Source organism: Protomyctophum parallelum (genome assembly GCF_964188405.1).
Source record: "Protomyctophum parallelum genome assembly, chromosome: 15".
NCBI classification, from domain to species: domain Eukaryota; kingdom Metazoa; phylum Chordata; class Actinopteri; order Myctophiformes; family Myctophidae; genus Protomyctophum; species Protomyctophum parallelum.
The window spans coordinates 42,852,134-42,878,553 of NC_139710.1; the positions used below are offsets into that span (position 1 = coordinate 42,852,134).

Below are 26,420 nucleotides of genomic sequence, written 5' to 3' on the forward strand. Positions count from 1 at the left end.
GCAAGATAGAACATGCAAATAAGCAAGCAAAGAGCACAATCGGTTCTCATGCTCAGGCCTATATTAGCCCTACCCTTACCTCCCCACTTCCCTCCCTCCTACCCCTTGCCAAACAGGATCTGTAGGATCGCACATAGTCCTTTTCTCAGGAGACAGGAATGTCAAAGCAGAAGCCCTGGTGCCTGCTGGGACATGAACTCCACATTCCCTGAGTCCTCCAGGGGGGAAAAAACCCAGCAGAGTTGCTCACCTTTCCTTCATTTACGATGAGTCTCTGCGTGTTCGTTTGTCCATGTCATGTAGACGTGGGTGCCGGATGTGTAGCCGACACTCTTGACTCACTGCTAGAATTAGTTTGTCTGGGAAAAACTACCCTGCCCCTTTGCCAGACAGATGTCCATATGAGCTCATGAATTTTATGTTTGAGCGGCACTTTGTTTATTTTGACTACCTGACCTACTAGTGTCAGTGAGCTACGTACTTGTCTGGTTGCAAAGAAAGAAATTCATTAAGAATTCAAACGGCAATGGCTAAATTGTGTGGGTCTTACCAAAAGTATGCTACATTGTATTTTGTAATCTATAGTTAACACATTTAAAAAATAAATAATAATAATATAAATGACAATATACAATGGTTGTTTGACAGTGGCAAAGACAATCTTTTAATGATATCCGGTCAAATTCAGAGCTTTCATAAAGGGTTTCAGTAAAGGCTCATACATAGTCTGGATTTTCGGTGGTGGGGTGACCACCGAACTACAACATGACGTCACGAGCCGTGGTGAAGAGCAAACCACCGCTCCAGCCCTTCTCTGTTTTTACTCACCACCGCTCAACATTATTTCAGCTACAGTGGTCAGCTCACCACCGGAGCGGTGGTCACCTCACCACCGTAAATCCAGACTATGAATAGGCCTTAAGTCTTTGCAGGTCATCAGCACACTAGTACAGCAGATAGGCTATCCAAAGTATCCATTAAGACTGGATTGGAATTAGCTGCATTACAATATAAATATAGTACAATGATGTGGCGGCTTTTGCTGAAATGAATGACACAAAATGTAAGAAATGTAAAGGATTATCTGGTCGATTTTCTGATCATCCCATATAACCATTGGTTTCAGGTACAAACACTACTTACAAGCAGAGTATAGAAATGAAACAAAACAGACACCCCAAGATATGCTACATTTGTTTGCACCAGTGACTCTACAATGAATGCCATAACCGGTCCAATTCAACAGTCAGAGTCCTGCAACTATTAGATTGACATCTCTGTGCTTTCTTGGCACTTTCACTTTTCTTTGAAAAGCAGTTGCACTCAGTGAAATGTTAAAAAGTCCCAAAGTCTGTTTTTACCCCACAAGGGTGCGGTAGGCGATGAGAGGTCATCTCTGCTTTAATTAATTGACCAGCGACTTGAGGTTGGCGTTGAAGTGCTCGAGGACTCTTTATGGGTTTGATTTGGACTCTGGCTGTAGCTAGGAGGAGAGTGAGTAACGCTTGGACTGCTGGGTGGCGTGGAGGCGGACGAGGAGCAGGAGGACGACTTAGATTTAATCTGCAGCCATTTGTCTCCCAAGGCCTTGGCAAAGTGGTCGTCCACAGACACACTGATGGACAGCTGCTGGGAGCTGCTAGCTCTCTGGTAACTTGCCCCTAGGCTCCTCTGGAAGTGCTCGTCTACCACATGGTCATAGTTGCTCTTTGAAATCACTGGTGGAAAGAAGGGATCCATGACAAAAGTCAATACACACCTTAGTGAAGACCACAGACTTGTGTAATCAGCAACGCTATGCATTATTGCACAGTGAAATCATCAGTGATAGTTTAACCATTTGTAACTCTGAGAATGCACAAATGTACATTTGTACACACTCTCAGAGTTAAATGAACACTCAGCTTTTACAGTGTTCTGTTAATATTCATTGAGGGGTTAGTTCATTGATAGACTATTGTACTGACCTGATGAGTGGCTGCTGCTGACCTCACATCTGGAGGCAGGGTTTCTTATTGAGGAGACGCAGGTGATCACAGAGGGGCGCATCTATAAAAGCAACAGTTGTTTGATCAGACATTCTTACACCATTATTGTTTCACTTCTATGTTTTGAGCGGTACCTAACCGCATGTGTGTGTGTGTGTGTGTGTGTGTGTGTGTGTGTGTGTGTGTGTGTGCTGGCAGCTGTATTGCACCGGTGTTGTTGAGCAGCCTCGATCAGTTCCCGCTCAGTTCACACAGGCGTGATTTAATTTCTATCCTACCTACACAGTCAAAACCTGTTAATTTAGAGTTACAATGAACACTGCGGATATTGTACAGTGTACACTGATGTACACTTTCAAGCCATTTTCAAATGTTCAACATAATTCAGTATAGAATCCTGCTGTTTCCATAATATTGTGCACTTGTGCAGAGTAGTTAAATGTGAAAAGTGAGTGATTTCAAAACTGATTAAACAGGTTGGTTCTGCTAATGAGCATCTGATCACTCCCACTGTGGTGGCAATAAACAGGTCACAGAGAGAGCCGTTTGTTTGCTCTTGCTGAACACATTCTTCCCACCATTGCTCACATTTTCTTCCCGAATCCGGCTGGATTGCATAGCTTGGGCAAGCAAGGGCCTGTCTGCAGCTATCGGGAATAGAATGCCGGAGCAGTTGGATTCACCATCTACACAGATGGGAGAGATACAAATGCCCTGGCTGCCTGGAGCTACACAGAGACAAGTACAATACAGTACCCACCATTCCTGGGTTACAAAGACCCAGTTATGCTTAATCTCTTACAGAACCACATTCTCTCGAAGGCATGAACATCACTTAGCTATAGTTCCTCCTGTCAAAATGTTACCTGGATTTGACTGGCAGGGGTGCTGTTGGTCTTCTCGTCTGTGTTCGCTGGTTCCTTTCTGGGTTTCTTGATGAGGTCAAGAGGTTCATCCATGACTGGTGCATAGTACATATGGCTGGGCAGAGGGCTGGTGGGGCTGGGCGTAGGGCTCCAGGTGGACGTAGGGCTCTGTGGAACACTGAACACGGCTGGTGTCGGCGCTGATCTCTGGAGGCCTCGTCCCCTGCTTCTGCTCAGCGCCCTCTCTCGCCTGTAACACAAGCACTCATTGTAATACCCCTTCAAAAAAAGTAGTCTATAGTCTTAGCCATAAAAAAAATATATACGTACATATTTTTTTCTTTTTCATATTAGCAATTTGGTTTGTTTAGGATTATGAACCGATTTAACAATTGTAAATAAACAGGACAGGTTTCACCCACCTTTCCTCCAAGGTGAGGGCTCTCTCATGGCTGCGCTTGCGTTTGATGGGGTACACGGCTGGGACTCGCACCCGCTCATTAGTCATATGTCTGTATCTGTCTTCACTTCTGAGGTTGGGCTGACCTGGGGAAATGGTCACAAAGTTAGAATGGTTTCAAGAAAGCATGGTGCATTACACTGGATCCAAGAATTTGGGTAAAATGACTGGCCGGCCAAATATGCCTATACTGGTGCAGCTGAGGTCAGTTAAGCCATATTGGGGCCAATCCGCTAGCTGTTTTTATCCATGACATTTACCCACATGACTAATATTCGTGGGAAAACATTTTTGTCACCGTTAATTGTAAACTCCGTTAAGTGGTGAAACTAGAACAACCTGATGGGTGAGTATTACAACACTACACAGCTGATCCGTTGTAACGGTAAATGTTGTTATTCTACATAGTGTTAGCGTTCACACAGTGAAGTGAGTGTGATGATCATCTGATTCAATACAACAGGGTCCCAAAAAGTGTGTCAGCTGTTTCCTTCATTTACATGTGAGAGAAGAACCAAGATGAATACACAAGTTAAATCTTTAGTGACACAAGCTGAAACACAATAGCAGGTGATTATGATAATGTCCTTCATGTTTTATAATGGGGCATAAAGGTCTATGAAATGGTATTTAAATGCCATAGACCAGCATAGTGTGAGATATATGCATTTATTTAATTGCATGTTAATTTCATTCCAACTTTGTAGGCCTACGTGTTATTTGCTCCATATAATTATATAGAAATCCAAATCGATTCTGATTCGAGGTCATCCTGCTGTCCATTGGCTATAGGCCTACTGTTATTGTTTGTACAATCGATAAGTGTAGGATACTTCATAACAGCCATTATAAGTACTTGATGCAAATGGAATAGAAACACAGCTGTAGCCCAGTCTTGTATTGTATGCATATACTACAGTATAGTATTTCTCCACTAACGTGAGGGGGAAATGACCACACACAACAGGATATGATATGCTGCTGATGGTCAATGATTCTCAACTGTATTCATGTTAACCTCACAGTGCATAAAAGAACATGCTTACTCTCACCCATGCTATGTTCAACTAAAACAATGAGTGATTGTCTATTCACATTGTACATAGCGTCTATGCATCCTATTCCACAGTACTCTTTGAATCCACATTCTCTATGGGCCAAACACTCCAGTGCTTATGACCTATTCCCTCACACACAGTACCATTGTGGAGGGGGGGCAGGTAAACCACACCTATGCTGATTTTCTAATGCCTCGGGCATGGTAATTTTTTCCCCCCATTAGTAGAGGGAACATGTGGCTATGCCCTCTACTCTATGGCTTTTTAACATAATTATCTATGTGCATACAAGATAAAATGTAGCAAGCTGAAGGAGTTTTAAAAACACAATGACCTTATGAATTCTTTTACAGAAAATTGTAAGAAAAGCTGTTTGTTTCTGAAGCGCAAATGTGTAGAAATGTTTTAGAAAGCACACCATACAGTAGTTCCAATTCACTTTAATGGTGTGTGCTGTGTGACTATACTGTAATATATGTTTAATGGTAAACAATTGTCATAATCCTATTTGAGTTTCACATTATGCTATTTACACAAAAACCATGTAATACATGAACATAAAATGTTTTACTTTAGCACAAGTCACACTGTCAGTCCCATTATTATATTATATACATCAGATATAGCCATTATGATGTAGCACGCATTATATAGAAATATACAGTCAAGTTAGATCCTTTGATCAAGGTTACAGGTCTTACTGTGGTTAAGATAAATAAGTACAGAAGCCAATACATACCTTCTAAAATGTAGACTTTGAAGCCACTGCTCATCCGAGTTATGTAGTGAAAGTTTGCCACAGCCATGGCTCCGTGTGTTTGTGAATGTGAATAAAGTCAAGTACAGAAAAACACCTTCACTGCTGGCTTTACAGGACACAATGAGCCTCAGTTAGGGACGGACTGCACTGTGGAAAGGTAATGAAATGCTGGGACTGAGCTCAGCCAGGTAACATATCAGGTATAAAGGTGCTATGGCTTCCTTGTGAGTCTTTCCCTGCTGTGATCAGATTGGCTGCTCCTCAGAACCAATGAAAAGCTCCCCCTTTCATCCATGTTGTTGTTATTATGCTGCAGGCAGACGGTGATCACAGGTATTTCAAGAAGAGGTAGAAAAGAAACTGCAGTTCAACCAATTCATAAATGTTGTAGTATCACCATAACACTGACTTTATGACTTGACCTTGACCAATATTTGCCAAAGTTAGAGTGTTATTGTCACAGACCACATTTTTGTATATACTTTATTATAATTTACTACAACAAGTCCTGCACAGTAGACAATATTTTTATTGATTGGTTGAATATGAACAGTTTGTACAGAGGTACGGTTTACAATGAGTGTTAAAAGCATAACACAAAAAGCCCTATGGGCTTGTTTCCATTGTGGCCCTGTGTATTCAATTCAATAAGTCTGCATGGCAGTGTAAAAATGGACTCGCACTGTATGGTCAGAATTCACCTTGTTCATTCATTTTGGAGATTTATCCTTGAACTATAGAGAAATTTAAGTGTGCCTTTTGTCTCCCTTCAAGGGAGTCAGCACCTGTCCCCTGCCCCTCCTTCCCAACTAATCTACAATCTCACCAAACTGCATTTTTTCGAGCACTTAGCCCACCGGAGCTCCAGTCATTCCACTGACCTGCCTCTACACGCACACAGCTGTACTGTGAGCCAGCCTCATCAGTAATCCAAAGGCTTTTGTTGATAGCCAGACAAAGAGTCCTAAGTCTTGAAAATGCCGCAGCCATGAGAACAATCTTGCCTGAGCATGCTGAGGACTCTGGACACACGCATGCCGGCACACGCATACGTGTGTGCGGGCGCGCACACACACACACACACACACACACACACACACACACACACACACACACACACACACACACACACACACACAAAGGTGGGACACAGGTGGGAGGAACATAAACTGATGATGTTGGATCTGTGATCAATACATTTGTGATGAATTTGTGAAACCATCTTTATAAACAATATCTGCTATAAAGACATACACAAACACTATACCTCAGTACTGCATACAATTTGATGAGTCCCTTTTCTTTCCATTTTGGATTAATTATGCCTATTTTACAATAACAACTCATGTGAGATATATAAATAAAAAAAATAGCTATGCGGAAAGACTGGTGTAGCACTGGCACAGCACAAGAAAATAAAGATCTGGCTGGCATGGCATGAGAGCACTTACTCTTACGCATGTTTCATGATAAATGCTTTTATGTGATGTATTCCCATGCTTTTGTTCTTGCCTAAATGTAAGTCGCTCTGGATTAAGAGCGTCTGCTAAATGCCTAAATTGTAAATTGTAAATTGTACACTTGGACAAATTACATAGTCAAGCTCAGCAGTGCCTCCTTGGGGCGTAAATTGCACTGACAAGCTTGACATTGATAATGAGTTTTCAGTTCAATTCAGTTTAATTTCAGCTTTGGACAAAAAAACAATACTGTTTATACGGTACAATATTGCTAATACGATATATAGACTATATGTATTGTTCGTTTTTTTTTGTCCAAAGCTGAAAATACAGCGTATGCAATTTATGAACAATGAACACCACAATCAGGTCCATTTGACATTATAGAGGGGCAGGGGGAAGCTAAATGCTTATCGAGCCATACCCCTGACTCAGATTGTATCGATAGGCCTAGATTCAATCATAACAGTGTTTTCAGCACACTCCAATGATTTGTTTAATTTCTATACTTTTTGAGCGGTGGCACAACGTCTCCAATGCCCAGAAATGTCTGTCTGTCCGTCCGTATGTCCGCCTGAGTAGGACCTTTGACCCCTGTCTGTAGCACCTATATTGACCATGCAGCTTCTCAACTCAACAGCTGTGATTGGCTCCAAGGCACCAGACCACACACACTATAACACGGCATGTAACACACAGTCACACCGCACTCAGTTTGCACAGGTGAGCTTTTTGCTTTTAGACTGCTTTTTATCCATTATTCTTTGTATGATGACATGAATACTGACCTTACTACCTCAATCCATCAATGCCTGCTTAACTGTTTTATTGCTAAATAAATCACAGTCAGATTCAAAATGAATGAAAGGGTTTAGCATACCGTATTCATTCATTCATATTATGCTTAGAAAAAGAAGAAGAAGAAGAAGAAGAAGAAGAAGAAGAAGAAGAAGGAAAAAAGGCTATTAAAGGTAGAGGTTGGATCCCAACCCAGAGGCAATAGCAAACTCATATTCTAGCTTCACAACGCCTCTGGTTTATCGCAGAGGAGTGTTACCTATATGTCCATGCATGCCACATGCCGTTTCTTTCATGCATAGCTAGTCGTAGAGTAACGCCCCTATCTATCCCTCTATCATCAGCACCACCCATCACAGATTCACAACCTTAGATGAACCCTTGCCTCAGGATGTTAGCCTATAGGGAGTGACGCAGGACACACGGTAAAAAAAAACTGCACCGAGCCTTTGGATTGAGAAGGATTGAGAAGGTGATGCGCGGTGGTTATCATTCATTCGGATATAAGTAAAGGTAGGTAGGTTAGGTTTCCTGCATGCCGGGTATCAACCCGATGCCCTCTCTAGTTAGAGGACAAGTGAGGCTGAGTCACGTTGTTTTTTTTTTGTTTATGCATCAACTCTTGGAGAGATTCAGTTCCTCCTTGGGCTCGCGAATGGACGAGCTTCACTAATTTAAATACATATATAAAAAAAACTTATAGCCTACTAATTAAGGCAACGCGGCGTTGAGTTGACCCTCCTTATTTTATTATAAGATTCATTTCTACCACGATGTAGTTTTTGTCTCGCTCTCCTAATTCCAGGAGCACATTTGTCACGACATCTTTGCTATATGAGCTCTGCTGATAAAATCGAGACTCGGGGTCTCATTTTATAGGGATAAGGGATTAATACGAATTGTTTGTATTTCATTCATATTCATTTATTCGTCTTTCTTATTTTTTTCCCTCAGATGGAATAGTCGGGGTTTTTTTCGAACACAAGTTGGAATTTTACCTATAGGCTACTGCAGAAGGAGTTATTTAACTGGACACTGTTCAGACGGGTGTAAATCACCATCATGAATTTCCTCCGTCGACGACTTTCGGACAGCAATTTTATGTCCAACCTGCCCAATGGATACATGAGTGATCTCCAACGCCCCGACCCACCGCAGCAGAGCCCGTCTGCTGCTGCACCTGCAGTGTCGCCTGGGCCACCGGAGAGGCGCCAGTCTATCAGCCAGCAGGCTGCTGGTGGCGGTGCTGCTGCTGCCGGTGGAGGAGCTGGCTTTTTCTCCTCCATATCCAATGCTGTCAAACAGACCACGGCTGCTGCAGCTGCGACATTAACCGAAGCAGCAGACAGGGCAGGTGCTTCAAGTAGTGCTAAGCTACTCCTGGTGATAGATGACCAGCAGACGGACTGGTAAGGAGTTTGCGTTCCCAGTGAGTCAGTGGTTACCCTGTTTCTCCTGGCCTGTCTCTCTAGACATGATGACATGTGCAGACAGTGGCATATATATAGAAGGTCATTTGATACATCTATCCAATAGGTCTACTATATCATGTGATGTTGCAAACAAATTAATCTCCTCAAATAATTGGGGTGGTAGGATTACTGGCCATATAAACTAATGAGTGGGTGGCTTTCGTAATGGCTATGATAGCCTAATCATAGGCTGCAGGTTTAGCATCTTATATAAAATTGACCATCTTTTAATGCTGTCACCATGCCATTTTACAATAGCTATACCACCAGTGGCATGCAGTGGCACTGGCAACATGGCTGGCCAAGACACATCACATTTGTGTATAAGAAGCTTTATTCCACATCACAATGTACACACACAGCTTAATAGGCGTATATGGCTGCAACTCCCACTGTGGCACATATTATAGTTCAATGTACTCATGGAAATGAAAATGTCTAAATAGGATGTTACTTCATGCATCTGGCCCATTAGGTAAAATAATACAACATACTTGCTGAAATAAGCTATGGTGTTGGAAACTACCAGCAAGAGGAACTAAAATTGTCTGAAATCTGTGATCGTCAGTGATTTTCCACAATGATTTGTTTTATTTTATGATTACAGTATTATAGTTTTATTCCTGTTTTACACACAAAGGGAACTATGATAATAACAACCTTTTATGTTAAACAAATGTCAAGGTTTCAGTGTAACTATACCTGGAACAGAACATTCAAACAAAACATCTACTGCACTCCCCTGGCCATACTGTATGCAGTATAGGGGAGTATAGCCTGGGGATTCTCCCCTGGCTATACTGTATGCAGTATAGGGGAGTATAGCCTGGGGATTCTCCCCTGGCTATACTGTATGCAGGGCTACTCTGTTCACCACACTTTGACCCTGCAGCTCTCCCCCACAAATCACATCCCAGAGCCTCTATGGTAAGCACCAGGATGTGAACCCAGGTTTAGGTTATTTGTCATATCTGCCCTGTGCAATTGTTTGCAAAGCCTAAAAGCCAAAGGGAAATGTATAATTGGTATGTTACAAAGTTCAATTGAAAAACACAATAAAATGGTTAATTCAATTATTTGTATGACAATTAATCGTCAGGTAATATTCCATGAACGTGAGAGGTCTAATCCCACGTGAGAAACCAAACATCTGCTCAGTCAGATGTAAATCCTCCCTGACTGAGGGACATATTGAGCTTCTGTGCGTAGGGGCAGGGCTACTCTGCTGAATCAGCAGGATATGCAAATCAAATTGTCTTCTTTTCTTCAGGGTGAAAGTCTTCAAAGGGAAAAAGGTCCATGGAGAATTTGACATTAGGGTGGAACAGGTGGGATGCATCCGCATTTATTTTCAAATTTTTACACTCTGTATTTATTTTACTGTAGTTGCTAGTCATTCTAAACTATAGTTTATTTATAAATAAATAGCAATAAAAAAAAACTTCAGTTCACAGTGTGCTGTAAACATTCATCTGAATATTTCAGAGCAATTCAAGCTTCTAATTTGCCCTCAGATGGAGAGAGCACTCAGGGTGATAAATACATCACAAACCAGTCCACTAATAGCACCAGTATTGATCTGTACACAATTGATTATTGTGTTGATTATTCATTTCGACACTCAATGCTTTCTCATGATATCTCAGACAGTAGAAGACAAATAGCCTATAATGATACGTAATGTATTTTATATTGACACATATACAAAACGTATCCAATGCAAAACGTATCATAACAATGATTGAGAAAGATACTGTACATTCATTGATCTTTTAAACAAACAATTAGTCAATAACCTATTTAGAAGATCACTAAAGGAGAGGTTCCAACATAGACACGTGCTGGTGGTATATGTAGAATAGACTTCTCTGAGTCTATTCACTGCCTCTGGCACATTCCACAATTTCTATTTTTGCCTTCCTCTTTCATGTTAACTATGTTTGAGTTTCCATTATTTTCTCACTGACATTCAATAACTCCATTTAAAACGTCTTTTTTTTTCTGGGACCAAGACATTTACTAAATGGAATCATATCGACCTGTGAGGTTCCATTTGTAACACTGAGTTTCAGAAGCTTCAAGGTGCATTTGGTTTTCTAACTGAAAACTAATCATCATTTAGCTGAAGACCTCCCGGAACTCCCATCAAGTTATTGGATCCCACCGTGAGATGTGTGTGTGTGTGTGTGTGTGTGTGTGTGTGTGTGTGTGTGTGTGTGTGTGTGTGTGTGTGTGTGTGTGTGTGTGTGTGTATGAGTGTGTGTGTGTGTGTGTGTGTGTGTGTGTGTGTGTGTGTGTGTGTGTGTGTGTGTGTGTGTGTGTGTGTGTGTGTGTGTGTGTGTGTGCGTGCGTGCGTGTGTCGTTTCTCTTAAAGGACGACTTCAACCATTTCCATATAAGTGGCTCACAATTATATGGTACCATTTTTGTCTACTCGGTCTGTGTCTCAGAGGAGGGCTGTGGACAGTTCAGAAATGCGACCCTCCAGTGACGTCACGACGTGGGGGCGAAATGATTAAAATAATTGATCTAATATGTCTTTGTATTTGGATAATCTGTTTAGTGTAAATATATCTAATATACAACTTGGCCAAAATGTGAACGCTTGTCTTTTTTGAGCATTCACGATCATTTTGGGCACACTTTACAATGTCTTTATTCATTATTCCTGTTATGGTCTCTGAATTAATTGATTCACAAAATAATTATATGCTAGATCAGTTTCCAACCCTGTTATTGTAACTAATTCGTGATTTGTATGGTGTCCTCCTAGGCAGAATTCTCTGAAATCAACCTGTTAGCCCATGCTACCACGGGCACCTATAGTGTGGACATCGATGCCTTCAGGAACGGACATAAGGTTACTAAGTAAGTGTGTGTTCGATTATTCCATTTAGTCAAGAAAATAAGTCTGGATTGAATGCTGATTGAAAACTATTTGGTGTTTTCACAAAACCTTAATGTCCTCTATCCCCAGGTCCATTAAGCCAGACTTTGTACTGATTAGACAGCATGCCTACAGTATGGACAGGAATGGAGACCATCGCAACATGGTGATTGGACTGCAGTATGCTGGGGTGCCCAGTGTAAACTCAATGCACTCGGTCTATAACTTCTGTGACAAACCATGGGTGGTAAGTACTGTATGGATGAAGCTCTGCCTGCATTGTCAATTGAAACCCTTTATTAGGGGTTAAAGCCAGAAGGGCTGAAACGCTATTGTTTTTGTGTACTACCGTAATTCATTTTTATTAAATTAAATTGGTTTAAGATTCAAGAATATGCCCTCCCACAAATTAAACTGAACTGAACCATATTAAGTGCCTCAGAGTATTACAGAGATTTTCATAAATTACCTACAGTATTTTTGTGTACTTTTAATACTTTTTTTGTAGGATAATATATTATGTAAACTAGTCTTGCCATTATTTGCATATTGGATTCAGCTGAAGGGATATATATATTTGAGGAACAATACTTGGACTAAAAAAACGATACATCCTAAAGAGCTGTGTACCTTTCCAGTTTGCGCAGATGTCCAGACTGTACAAGGAACTAGGTCCAGAGGAATTCCCACTGATTGAGCAGGTTTACTATCCAAACCACAAGGAAATGGTGAGCCTTTTGCCATCTGCTCTGCTCCTTTCTCCTCCCCCCTCCTGCCTGCCCTGGCAAAGACTGAAACAGCCCTAAAAGGGACATAAATATTGACAATTCATCCTCCTCCCTGGGTCACTGAAGATGTTGGGAGGGCAACTTGTTGCTTTCTCATCAATATTCCATCTCATTTGGCAGCTGGTCTCATTCTTGTGGAATTGTATCCTTTTTAGGGCTCTCTGTAGAGGCAAAGTCTTTGATTATTCTTCTGCCGTTCTGTTGTCAGTACGGTAAGAATGCGCCAGTGCAGTGCGCCACCCCCTCCCTGCAGCCACAATTTTGCAGTGTAGGGCTTGCTAAAGCCATTAGCATGAATCACCTCATTCAACACAAAACAAAAAGAACAAAACAGAAGTAATTTAGCTAAATTATTTTTTACAGCATTTGTCTTGGCAGAGGTAGCCAAGAATGTTTGTTTACATATTGAAATGGATGAGAATTTTAATTAATGAATTAACACCAGTAGTGCTGTGCTGATAAGATGTGTGGTGTATGTGTTCCAGATTACCGCCCCTAGGTTCCCTGTGGTGGTGAAGATGGGACACGCACATTCAGGAATGGGCAAGGTGTGACCAGTGGGCTAACTCATTTAATTATGACATTCAGGGTATATGTGTGTTTAATTATTTTTGGGTTCTATTTATGCTTTACAGACCAATGGTTGTATCCTAACTGGAACCTTTGCTTGATTCAGGTTAAAGTGGACAATCAATCAGATTTTCAAGACATTGCCAGTGTTGTTGCTCTGACCAAGACATACGCCACATCCGAACCCTTCATTGATGCAAAGTACGATGTTCGCATCCAGAAAATAGGGAACAATTACAAGGCCTACATGTAAGTGGAATTGTATATACAGTAAGGGGTTTGTAGTATTCATCAAGGTTGTAGATTATTAATAACACAAACAGAAGACTAAATATTAATTTTGTTTAACAGGAGGACATCAGTTTCTGGCAACTGGAAAACCAACACTGGATCATCTATGCTAGAACAAGTGGCTATGTCAGATAAGTAAGCACACACTGTCCACATTCATACTGCAGCACAATACACTTGCCACTTCTCAGGGGATTGCTAATGCTAAATATTGTTAAATTCACTCACAGTTCAGTTATGAACAGCCACATGACTGAAGTAAGTTACTACCTGAAAGTTTCAGGTTTTTCAGGTGTACATATTATTTTGTCATGTTAATGTTAATATTCATTGTGTGATGTAGAAAATTGCTTGGCTTAAATAAAGGAGGAAAAACATTAGAAATTGCTTGTTGCCGGTTTATGACAAACTAACGGATAAACTCATTTAGCAGCCAAGTGAGCTAAAAATATTCTCTACAGCAGTTGCTATCTTTGGTCAGTACTATTGCTATGGTTACATGCATTGTTCATGACTATCACAAGATTGGCTAAGGGAATTGACTTCAACTACCTGTTTATACACAGTGCCCACTTCAGTAATATGCACAATGTAGTTCGGTATTCACTCTAAATACAGCATGAACAACAACAAACAGTGTTTGCAATTCTAATGTATAGATACCGACTGTGGGTCGACTCCTGCTCTGATGTGTTTGGAGGGTTGGATATATGTGCTGTTGAGGCCCTACATGGTAAAGATGGCAAGGACTACATCATAGAGGTACTGGAATAGAGTGTAGGCCTGTCATAACTAGTACATAATTGCCTAATCACAAATATTTGAGATAATTGTAATTATTTTGCATAATCATTATAATTGTTTCCAAGTTGAAAACGATTATCTACAAAAATGGCTATTTCTAATTATTTATTTTCTTTTTGAAAGTATAAACTTTGTCATATCTGCCCTGTGGATTTTTCGTTTACAGAGCCTAAAAGCCAAAGAAAAATGAAAATGTTATATAACATAGACTTATTTATTTATATTTTCAATGCCAACAACAAAATTATGCTTCTGAAGAGAAAGGGATACAACTGATTGTGCTGTCCTATAGGTGGACGACTGCTCCATGCCACTGATTGGGGACCAGCAGGACGAGGATCGTGTTCAAATTGCGGACCTGGTGGTGTATAAGATGAACCTGACTGTTCCACGCACCTCAAGCCCTTCCCTGGTCCGTTCCACAACAGGACAGCCAGTGCAGGTGGTTAAGCAGCTGGAGGTTTTGAATGTTTGCAGACTTTGCACCAATAGACACTGTAGTAAGGGTTCAATTTGCTGGAGGGGGATAATCCAAGGCTCTGCTTTTGATATTCCTCCCCCCTCTGGTCATTCATTCTGACAATTATTTTACTTGTGTGTATAGTGACTATATTACTGCTGGTGGGTCTGGACTGTTTTGGATGTTTGCAGTGTGCACTCAATACATAACAATTGCTGATATTTGCAAAAAAGCTTATTGCTGAAGTGTATAACAAACACAGTCAAAAACGGTCTGCTCCTACTAGTCAGCGCAACTTGAGCCCGCCAGAATATGCCCTATATACACGACTCCCAGTGGCCAAGAATAGTGGTCCAAATAAGGAAAACAAAATAACAAATTAATTTCATATGGCTGTAAAATTAAATTATGAAAAGAGAAGGGAACGTTTCGAGCCAAGGCTCTTCATCTGGTCAAACTCAAGATGTCAGTGATCCACCCACTTAAATAGACACCCACGGGTCACGTTACTAGTCAGTGGGTGGAACTAACACTACATGGTCATTAGATCAAATACTGAAATATCATTAAAAACAGTGTTACACATTTCTCAAATCCACCACAGTGGAGTAAGACAAAAGGACATCATGATTATTAAAGAATCTAAAACAGTGATTCACATAATCAGGTATTATTAATTAGGCAACAATTCAAATATATACAGCATACAATAAATAAATTACAAAAAGTGGCTGATGGGGAAGTCCTCGTTCATTCCCTTTAGGACATTGTATTTAAGGTGTAAATCCAAAAGGATTCACGTTGTAACAATATTCTATTTAGATCCCCTCCTCGCCTGGGGCATTTCACATGTTCAATCCCCTGGTATCTCAGAGTGGCCACAGTGTGTTTTGCGGACAGAAAATGCATTGCAACCGGGCTTTTAGGATCTTGAGTTTGACCAGATGAAGAGCCTTGGCTCGAAACGTCGTCAATAAAGTTATCTTTTGGAGCATACGAGTGTGCGGGTTTCCCTTCTCTTTTCATATTACTTTTTGAACCCAGCACCTCCACGAAGTGATGTGCGTATTTTACTATAGTTACTGTAAAATTAAATTACACATGGATGTCTTAACCTTTATGTGTGGTCCACAAATGGCATTTAACTGATGTAAAAATATACCATTCCACGTTTAAAGGGTGACTTTGAGGACTTAGATTGGACTTAGATTGTGCATCTCAAGGGGCTTATCCTCTAGTTACATCTTCCTCCGCGGTGGAAAGCCTGGTGACACAAGTTTTTTATTACTTCTTAACTGGCCCATGTGATCCGGTCTAGAAAATAGGAAAAAAATAATTGTGTTCTGGTGGCGGGTTCCAGTTGGCATCACATTGTTTTTGTTCACCACATAATGCAAATCAATTAGTTTAGTCTCACTAGGACTTCGTGCCACAAGTTAGAATTAAAGATGGCCGTACCAAACGATTATTATACTAAAATAAGCGTCATGACTATATACTAAACACATTTTAAACTAGGGGAATCATTTTGGAGATGCACGGCTGGGGGTTCCGGTCGCCTAATGATGTAATGTTATTACTTATTTCTTATTTCCGCTTCGACCGAATGAGAAACCCGAAAAGGGTATTAATCCCAGGCTACTATTTTCTATTTTCTAATATTTCTTGATTTACTTCCTGTATTCCTTGTAGAAAGCAGTGTCTCCCCAGCCTGTCTCTCAGAGTAAAGTACCCCAGGCACAGCGCCCTCCAACCCAGGGTAAGAGTATTCATAAAATAAATTAGTTTTTAGTCCTTTCTTTTCTTCACTATTTCTTCTTTTGTAGAAGGCAGTATTTAGAAAAGAGTGAGATGTTTGATGTGACAACAGTTCTATTTTCTTTAGGTGGTCCTCAGCAAGGGCCCCCCTCTCAACCACGCCCCCCACCTCAGGGCAAACCTCCTGCTCAAACCCAACAACCTGCTGCCAGCCCCAACACCAGCGACCCAGTCAGTCAGGGACAACAGGCCAAACCTAATCAAGGGCCCGGAGCCCAGCAACGGCCACCAGGTCAGGGCCCCGCTCAAGGCCAGAGATCTCCCTCTGGCCAGGGTTCTCCTCAGAGAAGTCAGAGTCAGGGAGACTCCCCTCAACTGCAGAGGCAACAATCTGGCTCCCAGCAGCAGAAACCGTCTCAAGGCCAACCTCAGCAACAACGACCCCCACAGCAGAGGCCCAGTCAGCCTCCGAGGCAGCAGTCACTGGGAGGCTCTCAGCAGCAGAGGCCTCCTGGCCAGCAAGGCCGCCCTGGAGCAGCTACCACTCAGCAGCCCCGATCCGCTGGCCAAGGCCAGGGTGGACCAGGTGGACGGCCCCCTCTGCAGCAGAAGCCTCCACCCCCCCAGAGGACCAGTCAGGACAGCCAGGCTATGGGCAGCTCACCACAGCTGAAGTAAGTAATTTTATAGGCTAAATGAAGAGGAATCCGGGTTACCTCTCATTGTGGAAGATAACTCCACGACTGGCAACAGGTCAAGTTCCAGTTTCACTTTTTGCCTGCATCAGTATATATACAGTATGCATGTCACAATTTGCTGCTATTGGATGAGCCCCATGATCCATACTTGAGTGAGCATGTTTTAGTGATGCATATATATTTTTTGCAGTTCAGTGCTTTTCCAGCACTTTCACAGAACATGCATTACTGAATGTCTGGAATGATTGTGTTACTTTGACACTTTCCAAACAGAGGATCGCTTTCAGATGTCCATTGCATTATTAAGCATTATCCACTCAGTCAGAAATATAAAAATAATATATATGTAAAATACCACTGATGGCCCAACCTCTACTTATGTGTCAGTTCACATTAGGCATTAACGATATCCATAACTGTATCACTACAATTATTTTGACAATGCATTTCTTCTGTAGGCTACATAATTCTAAAAAAGCAAAGAAAAAACTATGATCTGGTGAAATGTATTGATTGACAGTCATCAATATTACTCGTGGAATGATTAATGTATCTTGATTCAATTTAGGTCACATGATTTAAAATGTGACAGAATATTTGGTAACTATAAACCTTTGCATTGATGGCCAGAAATTTGAGTGAGGGAAAAATTACGCTAACAATTTGTTTTAATCTAGAAAAAGTAATTTTATACTTTTTTAAATATACGTATTTTTATGTTATGAATTCTGAATACTGGCGATTAATGCAAAACTATATCAATGTGTAATTATTGACATTGCAATGCCAGTGTACACATGCTGGAGGGCACAATAAATTTTACTGATGAAGTTAAGTCAGCACAAATCAATAAGTGCTAAGCTATATTGCATTGTGCTCTTGCATTGAGAAACACTTGTCAATAATCCACTATGAGAATGCATGACTGTGCATCCAGAAGTCATTCACTATTAATATCATGTTCAAATGCTACTTGAAATGATAAAATAATAATGAATGTCACAATTTAGGAATGCTCTTTAGTCATCTAGAAATGAACCTACGCTCTCTCTCTATCTGTTGCCATTACAAGCTCCAGTCCCATTTCATTGTTTGCTGCATGACGTTAATAGCTTCTTCCTCTCCTCTATTGCCATTTTCTCTCTTTATAGCAAGTCCCAGTCTCTTACCAATACCTTCAACATTCCAGAAACACCAGCACCACGGCCCAGCCTTAGCCAGGATGAGGTGAAGGCTGAAACCATACGCAATCTACGCAAATCCTTCGTCAGTCTCTTCTCAGACTGAGATGGCATAAGGCCATAAGCCCTCTTCCCACTCACTGCAGATTGAAGGACAGATACCTTCTTTCTCCAACAAACAAGGACCAACAGGACATCAGGACATTGACTCAGAAAATAAATGCACACATCCACTGCCTAAGTACACTGTAAATTCATGAGTGTTGATTTTACTCTGAGTGTACAAATGTAACCACATTGGTCCATTAGATTGTGTTTGCACACACTCAGATTAAATTAACACTCAGGATTTTGCTATGTAGTTTAAATGTCTGGAGAATAGATAAATACAATGTATAAGAGCATATATTGCAAACATTCCTTTACAAGTTCAATTAACTCACATACTTATTTTGTCACACGCGTGTGCAAGCACACAGTTGAGCACCTATTTATGCTATACAAAAACACATACAGACACTCCCACACAAGATAACAATCAAACTAGTGTTCCCACTTTTTTCAGGTAAAATCGAGAGATCAGTGATTGTTATGTTTGAGCTTCAGTTGGTCCTTAATTCATACATCAACTCAGCACAGCTGCACATAATGAATGTCAGTGTTAGCCAACGCTAGACTGTTTGAGCTGTTGACCACTCTTGGTGATGTTATATCTGCATGTCAACAGGAGTCAACGGTTGCAATTTCCAACCTGTGTCACTGGCGCTTGTAATTGTGTCTTTAGCTTAAGTCGCTAGTATAGTCGCCTAGTAGGTGTTGTGAGAATATCCTTGCTAAACCCCCATCCCCACTCCCTGCCCCTCTCTTTTTGATACACATTGAACAAAAGCCCTATAGCACTCTCCACCTTGAAAGCATGCCTTATTATACCTACAAGAGTTGAGTCAGATCAAATGGATTTGTCTCAGGGATGTCCTATTGATTGTGACACTCAAGTCAGGGTGATTGTACGTTGTTGCTGCTACTGTTGCTGATGACAATGTTATGCTGGTAACGAAAGGAAAGGCATGTGTTTTTAACGAGGTAGAATGTATATATTGAATGAGATGCACAATTGCACAAACAGTATAACAAAATAATACTTGAATACAATGGCACAGACTGATGTATCAAGACTATTTTTAGGTTGGCAGTTGACAAAGCATCCACTCTCAATACTAAGGCCATCACATGGGCCTGGGATGCTGCTTTGTTATGTGATGGGTACAGTACGGTACAGTAGGACATACTACAATCATTGTGTGTGAGAAATGGAGTGTATTTAATAGGATTACAGTAATGTGTTTACAGCAAACAGATCAGGTTATGGTAGACCCTAAAAGTAGAAGCTTTTAAAATGAGAACATGTTTTGGATGGCCAAGAACATTGTTTAAATATTTGTATTATGAGATCATAGATTAAAACATAAGAATTTGCTTATAGCTGTAACTGAGGCATAATTGAATTGCAAAATAAAACTGGAATAATAATCAGATTCATATTATCTGTTCTAACCCAAGTTGGTCAAAAGAATCTCAAACTAACTTTAATATAACAGATTTTGTTACTAATGCTAGTATTAATACTAATGCTGCTGTGGATCTGCAAAGTAACCTACCCGCCTGTGAGTGTTGTGCTGCACCATACTGTACATTGAAGGCAAGTCTAGGTCACTCAACATATTGAGAGCAGGGGATCTACTGTACTCCAAAGACTGCTCAGTCAAGGAATGTTAAATGTTTCAGAAGTCAGGACAAATGTACTAATAGGGAAACTATGGGATACACCACTGCAGTAGATGTGGATTTTAAACTTCACACCTTCAAAGCACGGACGGACAACCCTAAAAACTCCAATGCCAAGTTTCCAAGCACTGAAAAAAGTCTTCCAGAAAGAGAGTGCTTTTGTCAGTCCCAATGTGGAAATAGTATGGCAATATCACACTCTGTAGTGAAGACCCAACTGACAGGCCCCAATATTCCTGCAAAGTCTCTATGCTGCCTTTTGTGTATGAGTCTATTTGTGTATTCACAGTGACCCCTTGTGATAAATGGTGCATAAATGTGTGAATGTTGTTCCGTAACTGGTGAAACCAAAGTGTTGTACAGACTCATGATTGATTGTAAGCTTTATTACACCTTGCTGGCTATGCTTGTCAATGTAATTTGTGTCTTTAAGTGTTATTTGTGCTTTTTGATGGCTTATGTATGTATTTATTTATAGTTTTTTTTTTAAAATTTAGGTCAATTTTCTACAAATCAAGCTTTTCTGAAGTCGTGTGGACTTTTATTTAATTTTATCTGTTTAAAATCTTGAATGTGAGTCAATGTCACTGCATCACTGTTACATCTCATCCCTGCATAGGCTACTGCCAAACGGATTGATCAGACAAGCCTCATAACTGTGTCATATCTGGGCATTTGAGGCATCCTAATAAATATGGATAGTTAAAATGCTGTCGTTCAGAGGGCTCTTGGCAGTTTTTAGGCATGCCATGCTATGCCATCTCTGAGAACAAATTGGTAAGCACTGGCAGTGATGGCAATTCATATTTTACCCATTTACCGTTTTTTTTACTGTTTTCAAATGTTTACATTATTTTTTATAGTGGCTCTGTTTGGATGAAGGCAGCAATTATTATTATTTTATTTATTTATTTGTATTTTTTATTTATTTATTTGACATTTCAGTAAATGGCTGCCAGATGTGAAAATAAACATAGATGTATCTGAAAGTATAAAACGTTTGTTAATCAAAAAGTAAGATAATTGTATAATGGAGATCATGGTGGATAACGGAATTAAATGTCGAGAAAATAAAAATCAATACAAATCTATTTGATGTTATATGCAATGCAGCTATATTATGTGAAAATTACTGTTATCAAAAACATGCACATATCCAATAAAGCCTATGATCAACAATGGCTATGATTTCTCTGATTTCTTTTTTAACGATTGATTCATATTCACGTTTGTTACTGTGGTTTAAAAAAAAGTTTTATATAAGTCAGAAAGCAATATACAATCACAATTAAATAATGTCAATGAATTATTAATAACATCCACAATCCATGAACAGTGAACTTAAAGATACATATGGAAAACAATACATAGCCTACGCCCTACAGTGTAAACTTCACATGTTATTACGGTATACCTGTATACAGCAACATACGTTTTCCAGAAAACTGCTTTAGGCCCAACTGCACCAATGCAACTAGTCGCAACTCCTTGCAGTTGCAAATACATGCAACCATCCCCAATGGCAGTTGCAAAGAGTTGCATTGGTGTGGATTGTCCTTTAGGATTTAGAACAATGGTTTAGAACAGTCTGCTATTATTGAACATTTTAACCACACATGAAACCATTTTGAGGGTAACATTTGCAAGATTTCTTTTTACTTTCACTGCCTTTTATTGATAGGTTGAAACTTGAAAGTAATCTGACCTCTTCTTTGAGTGATCATAATGCTTTGTGCAAAGCATCAATTTCCTCACGTCAATCTGAGTTTAGGAGGCAGTTTTCAAAGCCTGCAAAATTATCTATATTCAGTTATGTATCAATAATCTATCTTTCGTTCATCGAAGGTGAAGGATTAATAGATGTTCCTTAACTTATACACATTTGAATGAGAGACTTGAATGAAATCTCTCCTGGGAAATATGGTATGCTACATGTTACACAGTGAATGCTCAGTGTCAGGAACACTCATGTGACCACAAGGTGGTGTGGACTTGCAGTCTGGACATAATTCAGTATATTACCTACCTATAAGTATGATATGTTGTACTTTATATCGTTCCTTATCTGACTGTTTACATTCCAAGTTATTGTCTCTATATACAGTAATACAAATATTATTGGAATATGTCTTTTGCAGATGATATAAAAGTAAAGTGCAAGTAGTGGCTTTTGGAGATGGATGGATAAAGTGGTGTTTGTGAGCAGTGACTTACATAATAATAGTCACTGTTCCCCACTGTGGCTCAGTACACACAAACGCCAATGGTTGAATAATCCTATTAATCAAAACAGAGCAGTGACAAATAGCATCCCTGATAAGACTCATCATTGTTTAGTCAATCTTTTGTTTTGAGCATAATGGTTTGATTCATGCCTACTGAAAACAAAATGCAGTTGAAATGTAGTATGTATTATGTTCCAGTTATGTTCCAATGGGTTTGCAAGTCTGTATCTGTACGCAGTCATGGCTGCAGCAAAGGGAGAGAATAAGGGACTCTCAATCCAAAAGAAAGCCAGTGCTTCATTGCCTGATCTTGCGCCTATCAAGGATTCAGTCAATCCTTGATCACTGTTCAAGTGAAGATTTTATAATGAAGCGTGTTTGTTGTATGAAGACTCTGGTAGGAATGAATGAGAGTGAGAGTTCGATTTTAATTACCAAATGGATCAATTTATTTTCCCCTTGAAAGTTTTCATTGCAGACAGAAGTGTCTGGAGTGCAAAATCCAATTTGTAGACAGGATGTATATAGCTCCCACTCCACTGATTATGAAAGGTAGTTTTTAAACCTGTCTAGCTGCTTAAACCTCTTGTCCATATGATCAGAAGACTGTATTATTCTCCAAAGCAATTACAACAGTAACATCCAATTCCTATAGAGTTGACAGCTGTCTCTGAAAAGAGGAGTTCTGTGATCTCATGTTGAACTTCTATACTTTCGAATTTCCTGGCAACAAAATGTCATGTGTCAGCATTATTTTCAAACATTGATCTCAACTTCACATTACATCTTTAGATTACAGTGAAAATAGCATGATGCTGGTATCCAGGCTCACCTTGTGAGCACAAGGTGAGATGTGAGCTTATATAAGGATTTTCTGTTCTTAACCTGCACTAGCTGAAAAGATAAGGAGCAGTGATGACGTGATGTCTGTATCTGAAATGAGTCGTCGTATAGTGACTAATACAACAGTGCCACTGATGTGTCACAATTCTGATTCAGCTTCTCATTATTTTCCAGGTTATGAATAAAGCATCAGGGGAAACAGCTAGCAATAATTTTGCTCCGTTTCTGACAGGGAGAGGCAAAATGGGAGGGGCCCATACTGCCTTGTTCAGTAATGAAAGATATTTCTAGAGATGACCCATTTAAACAGCTCTGGGTAGCGTAGCTGCAAGCACAGGTGCATCTGGATAGCTGTTACTGATAGCCAAGCAGAATGTGCAATTATATGCGTTAATTGCACAATCATATGCGTTGGGTTGGCAAGTGTGACTGATTGGCACAACTATTCATAGGGTTTCAAATATATAATTTGGGGAGAAGAGTCAAGTTGTTTTCAGTTAATTCGCCTATTTAAACTGAAACTGTATTGGTGAGAATTCAGTCATTGGCACCCTGTCTTAAGGAAACAAAATGTCTGTTTGTATGTGTGTTTGTACTTGTGCATATGCATGAGAATGCAGAGAAAGATGGAGAGGGAACAAATGCCAATACACAATTCCCTATGTGACTCTGCATATCGTATAATTGGTTTTGAATAATGAAACAATTCAGTGATTGTTATCAGCCATTATAGCCTCGGAACTTCGACCAATAGTATGGCTCAGAGTAAAGCTCTGAATTGTCCTGTTGTGAAAGAGATGGTGCGTGATACCCATAGATAGAAGGACCTCATTGACTTTTCTTAACTTGAGCACAAAGGATTTGCTATCTGCTCAGTCTTGAATAACTGAAGATCTACAATAGTAAAGGATGAAAGACTGCCCATTGACTAATTCACAACCAATAATTACTTGAACTATGAAGTATGAATTATGAAAGATTTAAATATTCGGACAATAAAATCCATATTACAAAGACTAGTGGTCATCAAAAGCTGCTTTGTAAGCTACGATCTGCAAGTAACCCACAAAGTAATTGAAAGTAAATTTTGCGCAATCAATCAGGCTGAAAGAGTTGTTTAATTATATTTGTATTACATCTAATCTTGGAATATAACACTTACTATTTTTAAGGTCACCTGACATTTTGTGTTAGAATATGTTGTATTAGTGTAATATCATGTCAGTCAGCACTCAGCAGACAAAATGTGAAAACACAGATTTACCATTTTCTAAAACAGTGACTAAAGAAAATGTTCCTTTAGTTGCAAATGTGTTAATCCTAATTCAGGCTTTACCCCTCAGATAAACATCTTTGCACTCATGGCCTTTATCTACACAATGACTCCCCATGACAGATGATGAAGGATGAAAGACTACTTTGTAGTAGAGTAGTAGAAATTTAATTAAGCCTCACCATGGGATATCTTACTGTGACAAGACACAAAAGAGAGAAGAGTTTGCATTTGCTGAATGCAGATGTTGATAATATCTCCACTATTCTTACATTGACCTACATGCACTCAAAGGAAGCCTCGAGAATCTGCTTCCATCTTGTTGTCCTCTCATTGTAATGCTGCCAGAGGGAGATCTTATGGTATACCTTATGTTTACTTACATTTGTCAGTCTTGGAAACTAGAGAATATCTGGGCCATGACAGAAAACAAACTGATTATAATGACCGGATGTTTCCTCACACCAAGCACGACATGAAATTAAAGGGGAATCAACGTAGGTGGGATGCTGCAATCCGGAAAGAGTGCAAATGCAGATTGATATGCACTTGAAAGCAATTTTCCCCTCCGCTCATCTTATCCTTGTGACGTAGATTTTATGGTCTCCATGGAGGGCTCCCATCAGCACTTTACTTCATTCCCTTTGAAATCAATTCAGTCTCTTTTCTCCTACTCAGTGTGGGTAACCATGGATACCGCTCCCAACTGGTTTGGCTTGCACATGAATTTGTTTATGATTGTTACTTGGGGGCGATTTGAATGCTCTTCTCTACACAGTCACAATCAATATAAATCCCTGATCCTGAGTGGGCATTGCATTATTATGGTTGAAAATGCATTTGTCTCTTTAGCTGTCAAAATAGATGCTGAACAAACAAGCTGACAAAGAATGGATAAGCAAGCAAAAGCTCAATGTCTTTAACTTCCCAGAGCAAAGCTCAATGTCTTTAACTTCCCAGAACAATATATTACTTTTACACAATGTAATGTTCTAAAGACCAAAGCCACGTTAAAGGAACTTATCAGTATAAATACATATCAACTATTTACAGCTTTGGGCCATATATCATACGTAACATAACTCATTTTCCCAGTTAACAGCTTTATCTTTAGATAACATACATACAAACCTACATGAATAATTGAGTCAGTGATGACTAAGTTATGGACATTTGAATGTAAATCAATTCTGTCCCTGGGGGGGTTAACCCAACGATGCTAACTAATGCTTAGAATGGATTCAGAATCATGGAAACCCCATCACATGCTACTTAAAGCATAATGAAATGTTGCCTTATATACATAGGTTAATGGTATGGTCACAAATAACCCCCTATAAAAGAAATTGCTCAATGATGACAGCCGGCCAGCAGGTAGATTCATGAATGTGTGTATATAGACAATATTTTAGGCAAAAGAAAAGAAAGAAAACAATATAGCCTACCAAATGTATCATTCCACGTCCCCGGCTGCGGGACTATCATGACTATTCCAGGACCACAAACTATCATTGTTGATCAGGAAATGCATACCAAAAACCCAAATCCTAGCATGCTTCCATTGGCCACTGCCCTACAGGGCCGTTCTACTAAAAATGCTGTCTGTGGCATCATTGTTGGATAGAGAAGATACTAGAGTGGTTTAGTTCAATTTGTTTTTGACAATTTAATCTGCTTTCAGTTGGAATTAGGGAAAAACTGGGTGAATATTCCTAGGAGACCTTACATTTAGCACCACACTCTACTTTTTTCCACATGGTTAAGCCTCCATCCTGACTGTATCTGCATATTTCATACTGGATTTTTAGAAGAAAAGTCTTTCTAGATCTGAATCTGGCTATTTTAAATATTAATCACTGCTGGGATTACACACATGATGAAAATGTGTTAGTCTAACGTGTCACTCTAATGTGTTTTCCTTGTTTCCCCTGAGCTCTTGTGACATTCACCAAAAGTGAAACTTGCTTTATAATGGTTTGCTGGTTTGCTGGCTAT

The 26,420-nt window shown here is 39.9% G+C and overlaps 2 protein-coding genes across 2 annotated transcripts; one reads left to right on the forward strand and one right to left on the reverse strand.

The window, feature by feature from the left end:
• Nucleotides 1–646: 646 nt before the first annotated feature.
• On the reverse strand, nucleotides 647–5,306 carry vgll4l (vestigial like 4 like). Its single transcript, XM_083783838.1, has 5 exons — nucleotides 5,112–5,306; nucleotides 3,277–3,400; nucleotides 2,855–3,104; nucleotides 1,968–2,049; nucleotides 647–1,718 (listed from the first exon to the last, which is right to left on the reverse strand). The coding sequence occupies exons 1-5, from the start codon at nucleotides 5,176–5,178 to the stop codon at nucleotides 1,402–1,404; spliced, it is 840 nt and encodes a 279-aa protein (XP_083639964.1). The 5' UTR covers nucleotides 5,179–5,306; the 3' UTR covers nucleotides 647–1,401.
• A 2,496-nt stretch (nucleotides 5,307–7,802) lies between these two features.
• syn1 (synapsin I) lies at nucleotides 7,803–18,540 on the forward strand. Its single transcript, XM_083783805.1, has 14 exons — nucleotides 7,803–7,903; nucleotides 8,345–8,799; nucleotides 10,133–10,190; nucleotides 11,636–11,730; nucleotides 11,840–11,996; nucleotides 12,388–12,477; nucleotides 13,023–13,085; nucleotides 13,214–13,356; nucleotides 13,459–13,533; nucleotides 14,058–14,160; nucleotides 14,495–14,644; nucleotides 16,355–16,421; nucleotides 16,548–17,094; nucleotides 18,270–18,540. Exons 2-14 carry the CDS (start codon nucleotides 8,453–8,455, stop codon nucleotides 18,403–18,405), a joined length of 2,031 nt encoding a protein of 676 aa, XP_083639931.1. The 5' UTR covers nucleotides 7,803–7,903; nucleotides 8,345–8,452; the 3' UTR covers nucleotides 18,406–18,540.
• The last annotated feature ends 7,880 nt before the right edge of the window (nucleotides 18,541–26,420 follow it).